The 12,111-nt window shown below is 40.6% G+C and overlaps 1 protein-coding gene across 3 annotated transcripts in view; it reads right to left on the minus strand.

Annotated features, from left to right (window-relative positions):
* The window catches only part of GSK3B (glycogen synthase kinase 3 beta), a 198,689-nt gene extending 189,346 nt beyond the window's left edge, over positions 1-9,343 (minus strand). For 2 of the 3 annotated variants that reach the window (XM_069475102.1, XM_069475101.1), the window contains exon 1: positions 8,195-9,343. In XM_069475102.1, coding sequence (XP_069331203.1) covers positions 8,195-8,282 — 88 coding nt within the window. In that variant the 5' untranslated portion in view covers positions 8,283-9,343. The remainder of the gene's footprint in view (positions 1-8,194) is intronic. The other variant, XM_069475100.1, reaches the window with a different exon arrangement.
* Positions 9,344-12,111: the final 2,768 nt, after the last annotated feature.

Here is a 12,111-nt window from a genome sequence, read left to right on the forward strand (position 1 = left end):
TTTATCTGACTCAGCTCAGTAACTTCAACACAAGTCATGAAGAAAGTGATTGGTCAATTAAAAAGAATTAAATCTTATGGACCAAGGAGAAGTGGAGGGTGTCAAATTTAATCAAGACAGGTTAGCCCTCCTTAGAAAGAAATCTAAACCACACAACCTTTTTGTTATATTAGACAATTGAGCCCCTAAGAATTTCTTAGACCACCAAAAGAAGGAAAAGCACTTTGCCACAATCACCCTTTTTCCTCAGCACAACAATTAAGATACCCACCTTTTCAATTCTCATTACACAGACTATAAGTGTATTTGGTAAAGTTACTTTCTGCACAGCTATTCATAATTCATAAGAAAGCATTCCATAAACAGAGGAGATCAAAATCCAAACAGCAATTCCCTATATACCAAGGAGGAAAAAAAAAATAAGACAACAAACCTTAAATCAGATAAAACTCTGCTGCTGAGTAATAATGTAGATGGACAATGGAAGAAAGAGTTGAGCTGGTGCAAGGGTTCTGGGTTACTAAGCTGATTTAACATTGTCTTCCCCAACAACCATGTTTGACTAGCTTTTTTTTAAAAAAAAAAAAAAAAAAACAGTTAGAAACAATACCCTAGGCTAGCACACTAAAGACTTCAGTACCCTTATACATATCACTGAAATCCAACTAGAGGTTGATCAATCAGACAGAGGTGACCCAGTTCTCTTCCTCCTCACTTCACTGACCAGCAAATTACATGTCTGGTGTAAAGAGAAGTTAATGCAGAACCCCAGCTCTCCAGAAAAAACTTTCCTGCCTCTTGGACCTTTAAAAGAGAGTTAAGTTAGCATAATTTCTCTAGGTGAACATTCTGAACAGTTATCACAGAGTGATTTCCCCTGGAGCTATCTGAGCCTGCACTAAAGTAATCCCAATATGCTTGTTTCCCTGTATTCTTTTCAGTAGTGTAACACTTAACAACAATATCCATCCATTCCCTTCTAATTTGTGGTTTAAAAAAAAAAACCAGACAACTGAGTAAATTAGACAATGTGTTGAATAATAAAGAACAATTAATAAAAGCCTGAAGACCAACCTATGAGAGCAAAGTGTATGCTCCATTTGTTCATGGATTATCAGCTGTTCAGGAGCCGTTTTGGTTTACTTCCTGATTGTCAACTACCAACCAATTCCAAAAAGGTGAGGTTCCAAATAACCCAATTCCACATTGATGCACAGCTGTTATTCTTTGGGGAACTAAAAGGTGGGAAGTGAGTCACAGTTCCAAACATAACAATGTTCAATATATACTTAATTGGTTGTATATATAATAAAAAATACTTTCATGAAGTTTAATGTCAAATTTTACAATGAGGGTAAAAAACCTTCCACAACCCATAGGAAGAGAGGTGAAGTGAATTAATAATCCTTAATAATGGCTAATTTAGAGAATAACATTCTAATATTACCTGGGGATATAAATATACCAGATTTATTTATGAACAGTCAGTAATGTTCAATAGAAACCAATGCTCTGATTGAACATTAAACAACAGGAGGAAAAAAAAACACGTATTATTTTTTCTTCTTGTGCTGGCATAAGCCCTAATATTTTCATTTTCAATGTCTGTCTTGAGAAGTTTTCCCCTGATATCTTAAAAGAACTGAGGAGTATTCAGATAACTATAAATAGCTAAGTATTATATTTGCTAAGAGGTGTGACTGAAACTAATTTCAAAGAAGTACTAATGACAAAAGTCTTACACAATCATTACTAAATTATCAATTAAAGACTAGCCTAAAAGCAAAAGGCACTTTATCTCTGAAATCTAAATGTTAAGGTAACAGCAATCCATTCTCTATAACATATACAAAAAAGAGCAATGGCTCTGAAATCATAATGCCTGGATTTAAATCCTGGCTGAGCAACTTTCTAGCCAGGTTATCTTGAACAAGTTACTTCATATCTCTGAATCTCATTTACCTCATCTTTAAAGTGGGGATAATAGTATTAGTTACTTATCAGTGTTGTTGTAATGATTAAAATGATAGTTCATGTGAAGAATTTGGCACAGTGATTAGTACATAGCAAACATTCACTTACTATTTATGGCCACTTTCTAGTAAAGTAACCTATTAATTTTTACCTTCTTAGCTAAGCCAAGGATTATGCCATGATACAATTAATAGTAATGAAAAAATGGTATTTTAACGTTACTATGTTGTACCAATGTTTCTAATATTTTTCTTGCCTACCTACTACCTTCTGGCTTTAGGGCATGCCTATTCAATCCTAAGCCTGTAAATTCATCTAAGTTACATAACCATCTAAAAGACAAGTTTCTAGAAAAATAGTTCTTCCTTCCTCAGAAATGCTTACTTTTTATTACTAAATTGATTTGAAAGGACAATCAAGAAATTAACAACTCCAGACCATGCTATTAAGCCTATGTTAGGGTTCAGCTTTGTGCTGTTCTTAGCCATGGTACCCTGGAAACAAAAAGAAAAGCTGGTTTGGCAAAATTTGTTTTAAGAAAAATACATCATTACCTCAAAGTGATCAAACCAAAAATGCCAAGAAAACTATTCAACACCAAAATACAAGATTTCCTCATTTACAAAATTGGAACTTGCACACCCTTTGAAAGTAAACCTTTCTCCCCAAAATATAAGCACAAATGAGAAGGGGGATTGTATACTAAGAACCCATATCTACAAAGCTGTGTCTTCATAGCTGGTACCAGACCAAATACCTTACAGACACAAGTATATATTGGAATAATTTACTGCATGTCCATTATAGGCTGATTATTAGCTCACTTTTTGAAAAAAACTAGAATAAAAACTCATTAAATAAAATAAATACTCTGGCCGGGCGCGGTGGCTCACGCCTGTAATCCTAGCACTCTGGGAGGCCGAGGTGGGCGGATCGTTTGAGCTCAGGAGTTCGAGACCAGCCTGAGCAAGAGCGAGACCCCATCTCTACTAAAAATAGAAAGAAATTATATGGACAGCTAAAAATATATATAGAAAAAATTAGCCGGGCCTGGTGGTGCATGCCTGTAGTCCCAGCTACTCGGGAGGCTGAGACAGGAGGATCGCTTGAGCTCAGGAGTTTGAGGTTGCTGTGAGCTAGGCTAACGCCACGGCACTCACTCTAGCCTGGGCAACAGAGTGAGACTCTGTCTCAAAAAAAATAAATAAATAAATAAAAATAAAATAAAATAAAATAAATATTCCTTTATTTTATAAATTTAAAGATAGGAAGATTTTGAGAAAACAAATTGTTCTCCTTTAAGTCCACTCTCGGTTTTTCCTTGCTGTTCTACACACACAGATCTTTATATAAATATACATTTGTATACCACATTTAACAAATTTCAAAAACAATTTGTATAACCAAGGATAATTTATATAACCCAAAATAGGGGCAAAGACTGCAACATCTACTATAAAACCTATGAACCATGAAAATGCCTTAATTCTTGAAAGCATGCAAAATTTTCCCTTCACCACCCCCTCCCAGAAAAACAGCTAGAAAATGATGCTAAACATTCCAACAAATTCATTTATACCTGGTGATTATGTTCTTAGAACAATATCCCGGAAATCAGGTTGGTCCTGTCAGCACCAGCACACACTCCTGTCACGCCCACGTGCTCTGCCCCTCCATTCTCCACTGTAGGGTGGAGCATCCCAAGAGACACCACAGTCTCACATCCTGCCCATCCTCATCCCTGTCTCAAACCCCTTGAGTCTTATTGAAAAGTATGGAACTGTGGCACCAGGGTCAACATATGCATGCTTTACAGCCTTCTCTACGCATAAAGTGCACACAAAAATAGATCTCTCCCAATCTCGGAATCTGCTGCTGGCACTTACAAAATCTCTGGCTTTCCCAGCCTTGCTGTTTCTCCAAAATATTATCTCACACCTGCAGCACAAGTCCAATATAAGGGACTGACAGCATATGGTCCAGTACCGATTTTCAGCTGTACTTTGCTGGTGAAATGGGAAAATGTCACCTCATTTTTCTAAATGCTGTTCCCAATCAGCCATAAATTGATTTGTGAATCTCTGAGTTCCCTTGAAGTTTTTTCCTTCTGCTTGTGACTTACTGTCATTTCACAATTAGCATTTTACAGGTACATGCAAGAAAAAAGCGTGTAATTCTTGTATGAACATCATAAGTACTTTAACAACTCTGGGCAAATCTGGTTGGGAAATGAATGAAAATAATGTTCTGGTTTTCTGTCTCACACATGAGCTCTTTTCCAAGGATAATCAAGAAATTGGCTAAATTCTAATAATCTAATTTTTAGACATCACAAAGAGATTAAACTTCCCTGGGGAATACAGGGACTTTAAGTTGGTACATATTGTTTGGTTTTAATCACTACACTACTGAATACTGCAGAATAATATGTAGCTACTATTAATTACTCTCTCTTCACTAATAAAAATTTTGATCTAAAATATTTTATATGCGTAAACTTAAGTGATATTCATTGACTTGTTTTCATCTCCCCAAATCTTATATTTAAGCATTGAACCTAGCCACTTGGCTAAATTTTCTCCAATACTATACCAAAAAGATTACTGTTTTTTAACCAAAGTTGCCACAGATAGTCCTCCCTTATTTTCTCTATTTTGAGTAAATTATCATGTAATTCTAAAGAAGGAACTGCATAGTTATTAACATTTATTTAATAACATGTAAACCTGAATGTGAACAAAAAGGAAACATCACTTTGATCACATAAAGTAAAAAGAAGTATTTCAAATATACTGATTTAAACTTGAGGTAAATGCCTTAACTCAACAAAAAAAGGCAAAAAAAAGAATACTCATTATAAAATCAGCTTTTAATTTCTGCTGGAGTCTTCACAAAGTGAAACCTTTTATATCATCATTATTATTTTAAATAACAAGTTTTACCCAGAATAATCATTACTTATGAAAAACAAGTTTTAAGCATGTACCAAAGAGTCAATTAAAGGCTATCTATGTGAAATATCTAAAATGTTTAAGTAACAGTTTAGCCCCAAAAGTATTTTTATTGTTTTCAAATAAACTACCATCCAATTATAATTATTATAAAATTATTTTGTTTTAGGACTTTAATGAAAAGTATTGAAATAAAAATCCTTAGTTTACTCCTCCCAAATATAAATCCATTATTTTTATTTGGAGAAAAATTAGAAACTGTGCAATTAATAAACTGGAAAGTCAAATATCATTGCCAGTAACTAACTGCTATGTACTGAATTTCAAGGGAACCTACTGTATATTAAATTTTTAAAAAGTGAACTCATCCACCCTCTCATCTCAGCACTTTCTCAATTTTCCTATTACAATTAACAATATAACTCAGCGGTCAAGTCTTCCAGACCAATAACATCAGAATTTATTTTTAACTCCTGACTCCTTCACAAATATTCCCCCTCAGTCCAATCCGAAATCCTGCCAGTTCTTCAATCACACTGTCTCTCAAATCTGTTCCTTTCATCCTATCTTCACATTTTACTTTATTTCCCCATGATACACATTATATGCTACTAACTCCCTAAAAGGGCTTTAACATCTCTCCATTCTAATCCAGCAAGTCAGCTACCAAAATCATCTTTAAATATCTAGTTCAGCAACTTACAGTAAATCCAGATATCTTTTGAATCCCAACCAAACTTTTGTAGAACCCCTTTGCCCTCAATCAGCTAAACTTCCCATATTTCTCAAATTCCATCTTTTCTTATTTTCCTATTTAGGCCCCTTTAATTCAGATTTACTAAGTTGTTTGTTGCCTCTCACACAATACTCACAATCTCTGTACCTCTGTACATTCATTCCTTCCACCTAGAATCTTTCATGCTTCTCCATCTTTTCAGCCTCCTTTTTAACACCAGTCTTAAAACACCTTCTCTGTGGGAAGTCCTTCCTCTCCAACCCATTCGTCTCATCCCTTTATTCTTTGTCCCTCTGAACAAAGGATTCAATTTGTATTTTATAATCCTTCAGTAATCCTGCTACTGTTTTAATATTTTTTTTCCCATAGCCCACCTCTACAACTAAATGATAAGCTTTTGAGATCTATTTCTTATGTGACTATTTTGAACAGGGGTCCCTTAGAACACTAGTACCCTAGCAACTCCCCTTTCTTTTAAATGTCTTTAAAGTCAAGGTAGTTAAAAACACATAATTAGCATTAAACTCCAATTTTTTAAATGTTAAGTTGATGTATATGGTAATAGAAAATTAAACATTTTAATCTATATACAAGAGTTATTACATCCTCAGTCAACATGTATACTATCAAGAATCGAGTCATTTTCGAAGAAAATCCTTAGAAACAAAATGAAAGTTCCAAAATTTAGCATTATAATCTAGCATTATAATCTAGCATTTTAGGTCTCTGAAATAAATCTAATAAATCAATTACTTAAAACTGATTGAGTGTTTTTTAAACTATATTACCAAGATGTAAAACATACAAACACTCCAGTACCACAAGAGGCTCTTCAGTAGCTATTATAAGATTTGCTTCATCATAGCTGAAAATTACCCCAGAATTTTAAAATATTCCTTTCAAATGACCCCATGAAGTGCTTAGAAAGTGTAACCCTTCCCTGAAAGATGCATAATCAGCTTCCCTCTTCACATACTCTGCATTCTCCACTAGCTAGTCACCAAAAATTTTTTTAACTTTCAAAAATAATCTCCCATTCAGCTATTACCTTGGACTACCCTATTTCAGACAAATTCCAAAAGGTAACATGAATTGAAATCCTGAGTTCAATTAAAGTGATTATTTTATGTTGCTTAAGGATATAATCAATTTCATATAACACCACATATGTTTGGTTTTCATTAGTGGTGTTTTTAATCTCAGTTCTTCACTTCTCTCAATTCTCCTAGGCAACAAAATAGTTTGTCTTCACTCTCATCATGCCCCTTTCTCAGAGAATAAGGAAACAACATAGATATTTTTGTCAAATTCTGGAAGTACATTCAAATAAGCTGACATTAAATACCACATAAACATTTCCACAAATAGAGATATATTGGAACATTAGATACTTAGTATACCAAACACCTCAAGAACGCACTTTTCAGCACAAATTCAGGACAAGAATACAGTCTAGCAACAACCTTGAACACAGCCCAAATATTCCTATTTCCAGGGCCACAGCCTTCTGCAAAAGCTGGGATGGAAAGGACTAAATCCACATTCTTCCAGCTGAATGTCTTATCTAAATGTGACTAAAACTAAAGCAAGAGTATTTTAAATAGTCCTAAAAAGGAACCCCCTCTACTCTAGAACATTTAACAAGTAATGAATGCAATGGCATCCCAAAATTGTACTTAAATGACAATGAGTCAGTGACAATTAACATCATACTTAGTATTTGGCACAATGACAATACAAACCTCAATCAAAACTTGGACCTACTTCCCAGTTACCTTTTGATTAAACATAAATTATATGGTGGCAGATTGGTAATGTCAAAACAGGAAGGATAAGAGATAACACATCAAACCACTTATCCAATTGAAGACAATGCATTTAGAGATGCTACTGCTGCTGCTGGATATTTATCGGCTCCCGGACCCTCGTAAAGGGAGAAATCAATGCTCGCCTCCACATGTGAGTGCTGGTTTACTGAGCAAGTTCATCCCCAGATTAAGAAAAAAATATTTTGTATAGTCACACAAGCAAGACAGAAATGTTAGAAGGGTGGCACATTTCATGTCCCTATTAAGTATGCTAAACTATGATAACCCCTGAGACCCGAGCTAACTAAAATATTCTCCCTCATTCCAAAAGACATACTCTGCAAATGTACATAATGGTTTATCAGTCAAGTCCTGTTCTCTTCATTCTAAATACTTTCATCCACTGTCTTAACGTGGAAACACTCAAACACTTGATAAAGCTGACTACCAACAGCAAGAAAAGTATAAGAAATTAAGTTTCAAATCGAATCATCCAAATAAAAATCATATTCTCTCAATTCAAGGTTAATGAGACTGGGGGAGGGGGTATGAGAGCGAAAAGAGGGAGCTGCCTTATCCTTGACTGAAGACAGGTTTTGCCCTTTTCTATTACCTCTGACTGACTGCTATATCAGGAGGTCTAATGCTTTAAAATTCTGGTATTTCGAGGTTTCTAATTTTAAGGGTGAGGTGGAGAAAAGGTGTAAAATAAAATCAATACTCACTGCTAACTTTCATGCTGCCAAAAGCCGAAGGCTGCTGCACTGGCTTGCAGCTCTCCGCAAAGGAGGTGGTTCTGGGCCGCCCTGACATGATCACTCTCTTCCCGAATCACCTTTTCCTTCCTCCTTTTCTTCCTTTTGTCTTATGTTGGGGTGTTAGGTTAATGGTAAATGCAGCATTAAGTTCTCCCACAAGAAAAAAAGAAAAGAAAAAGACTTCGTCCTCTTGGCTTTTCACTCCTTTTGTATACTATGAAAAAAAAACGAGCGATGTATTTCTCCTTCAAGACAGATCTGTACGGATATTTAACATATAGATGATTTGGGGATGGAGAAAAATACAATTCTTTCCCCTCCCTTTCGTGGGAAGAGAGAACGGGGGAGGGGGAATCCTAAAAAAAATATATCACGTTAAACGGGGGGGCAAATACTTGATTGAAAATAAGTACTTTGAATATTATATTTTCCTCGGGGATTTTTTTCCGAGTCAATGAAGAAGGGAAGCGGCGGAAGGATCACGAGTCTCACGCTTGAAGAGAAAGGGGGATGGGAAGAGGGAGGGAGAGGGAGGGGGTAGCTCGGAGATGCGACGGGAAACGCTGCGGCTCCGGCAGCCGCGGGATCCGGCGGGCTGACGGCGGGGGCCCGGCGAACCGGAGGGCGACGGAGTCGCTCGTCAGTCAGAGGGTGGCGGTGGCGGTGGTGGCGGCTCCTCTCCTCATTGCGCCAGGAGCAGCTGCAGGCGGCGGCTGGATCCAGCGGCCATGGCGGCGGCGGTGGCGGAGGCAGCTTCCTTCAGACCCCAGGCAGCGGCTCCTCAACTGCTCCCCATACGCCGGGGACATGGGAACCCGGCAACCGCTTCCGTCCCTCGGGACCCTCTCCCCCGCCCACGGCACCAGCGCGGCCGGCCTCCCGCCCCTCGCCTCTGCTCGGTGCCCGCTCAGGAAGTGTCCGCGCTTTGCCTCCAGCCAGGAGCCCTGTCAGCGGCTGCGGGGCCGGCTCCTCCTCGCTTCCTTCCTTCCTTCCTTTGTCACTCGGCCCGGGCGGCGGCGGCGGCGGCGGCGGCGGCGGCGGCACAAGCCCGCATTCGCCCGGGTCGGGGGCTGCTCTGTGTGAGGAGCGCCGTCTGCGCAGCCGCCAGGCGCTTCCCCACTCCCCCTCCCCCCTCCTACTCGTCCTCCTCCTCCTTCCTCCCCCACTCAGCCTTACACCGCCCTGCGCCCCGCCACCCGCGTAATAGGCCTCTGGGAATCGCCGGCCGAGCCCAGCGCCCGCCCGCTTCGGCTGCGGAGCCGAAGCCCAAACGGAGCCAATCACTGACGTCGCTTTTTTTCCCGGCTCCTCCCGGAAAAAGCCGATCGGCCTGAGAAACCAATTACAAAGTGTTGCTGGGAAACCACGCCCAAGGAGCGGAAAATGCCGAAAGTAGACGAACGGAAAGAAGGTGAATTCGCCTTGTTCTGTGGCTGGCTGGAGGAGAAATTCGACAGTGGCAACAGTGGCCAATCAGAGTCGCTGTCCCTCACGAAAAAGCCTGAAGAGTTAAGGACGGTGAAACCAGGAGTCGCTGGTGAAACTACACGGCAGGGCGCCGCGGCCGCTTTGTAATTGGCTAGAGAACTCCGCTGGGAGGGTACCTCCCTCGGTGATTGGTGAAGGGAAGGGGGCTTCCGAGGACAGTCTGCCAGTCAGGACTTCTCCTCCCTAGCCAAGGTGGGGAGAAGGAGAAAGCGAAGGGAGGGCGTTTATAAAGCGCCGTCTCATTGGCTTGAAGCTCAGGAACTGGAGTAGAGGCAAAAGGAAAGGGAGGGAGGCCGAAACTCGTAGCGGTGGCCAATCGGCACTCACTGCTGTCCAATCGCAAGACCTATCTGCAGTGTGATTGGCCTCCGGCCTCCGGTCCCAGGAGCGGGGAGAAGCTCGAGTGGCATCGTGGCGGATGGTGTGACGAGCTCGCCCGCGGCTGCTTCCAGCTGGCGTGGAAACTGCAGATAGGGAGCCCGGGCCCTCCGCGCAGCCGGTCCGAAACTGCTGCGGTCGGTGGGGCAGGGCGCTGAGTGCTCAAGCGAGCAGAGGGTCTAGGAGCTCTCCCCACCCACGAGAGGTTTTCGGCGGGGCGCGGCTAATTCTGTGCGCCCAAGGCTCCCCTCAGCCCGGGATCGCGCGTCCGGGTATCGGCCTCTTCCCCGGAAGGGCCAGATGGACCATGGGGGCTTCCCCTGCCGGGTACAAGCTCTCAGACGCTAAAGTGGGAACAAAGCTTGCAGAGAGGCAGCGCCTCGGGGCGTCCGCGCCCCGCCCAGCCGCCGGGCCCTTTCATAGAGTGAGGCCCTCTGAGCTTGCCGGGCCTCTGGAAACGCCCCTGAGAAATGAGCTCATGCTGGATGCGCGCGCTCCTTGGGCGCGACCGCCCAGCGCTAAGCGAGCCCCGAAAGCAGGTGAGGGGAAATGCGGTCAGGCCGGATATCCTGAAGCCTCCGAGGAAACGGGGAGTCAGAATAGCCGGTAGCTTTGGGTCTTTTGGAAGTAGGATGATCTATAAAAGTGTTTGATTAGGTTTCACCCATAGGCCAGTATCCATTGTTATACCAGAAGAACCAATTCCTTTGGTCTGCTTGAGAACAGTGAGGTATGGCTACGCCAGGGTAGCCGAGAAAGTAGAATGGACAGTTGCCATCCTGATTGTAATCCTGTGGTGCCTGTAATTTCTACCTACAGAGTCATCTCTTTATCTTAAGATGCTGTCTCCACAAAGCACATGTAAAAGTACCCATACTTGATCAGATTACCTAGCTATTGCTTTGAAAAATTGGTGAGGGACTTGGGACAAAACAAAGTAAGCTTTGATGGGAGACAGAAAAGGTTTAGATAGGATTTTGCAGACTCAAATGTCTACAGAAGCCAGACAAAGCAAATGAGTGACACTGGCCTAGCGTTAAGACAATGGGGAATGATAGGGAATATAGCAAATTGGAATATCCATGCCATAACTAAAGGGAGCAGCTGCTCATCTCTAGCAGATTTTTGCTTTCATGAATGTGGCACCAGTGTTCTGAAATTGTCTTCCTCTCTCCACCCCCGACCCCAAGAAACCCTCAAGTTGGAGTTTTGTGTGAAATCTCTGGATTTTTAAATGTTAGCAACCAATATTTCAGACCCTACAGGCCAAACCAAGAAACCATCCGTAGGTTGATGTGGCTAACAGTTAATTTGTAATCTCAAACCTGTGCATAGGTTTTATAGCCCAAGAGTTGTAGATTGAGTCTCTTGTTCTTTGCAATTAAAAGAGAGTATCAGGTCACTGGATGCCATGGGGAAGGATAAAGAGTGTTAAAAGCAAACAGTGCTTGGCAACTTTTCATCTGAATGGTGCCTCTCCATAGTATTTTGAAAAACCTTTGCCACTCTTCCCTAAAATGCTGTGAGGCAAAGCTTTAAATCTTGCCTACCTCTTTTTTACTTCTCATCCCTACTCCCAATTATACCAGCTGGAATGTAAATAACAAATGTTTAGGTTGTACAATTTGGAAACATGGCTATTCTTTTGTATGTCATAAGTATAAAACAGTCTACCTTAAGGATATGATTAGTAGCTTTACTGTTACTACCTTCAAATATTTTAATCTAGTGCTGTTAAAAACAAATGTGACCAAGGAGGGGGGAATTTTAGAGGGAAAAAAGTGTATTTCAGTCTAAAGTGAGGACTTTCGGGGGGAGAAGTTTATGAGAAAATACAGAACTATTCAAACTAATGTTCAAAGTTTCTCTGAACTTTTAAACCCACTCTTACTTTACCTGCCCACTTGCTGTCAACCACTTATCAGTTTATAATAATTGTAATAGCTAATATTTATTGGGTGCTTACACTGTGCCAGGCTTCACACAAGCTATCTCACTTAAATTTATTAACAATCCTA

The sequence above is a fragment of the Eulemur rufifrons genome, chromosome 7 (genome assembly GCF_041146395.1).
Source record: "Eulemur rufifrons isolate Redbay chromosome 7, OSU_ERuf_1, whole genome shotgun sequence".
Classification (NCBI taxonomy): domain Eukaryota; kingdom Metazoa; phylum Chordata; class Mammalia; order Primates; family Lemuridae; genus Eulemur; species Eulemur rufifrons.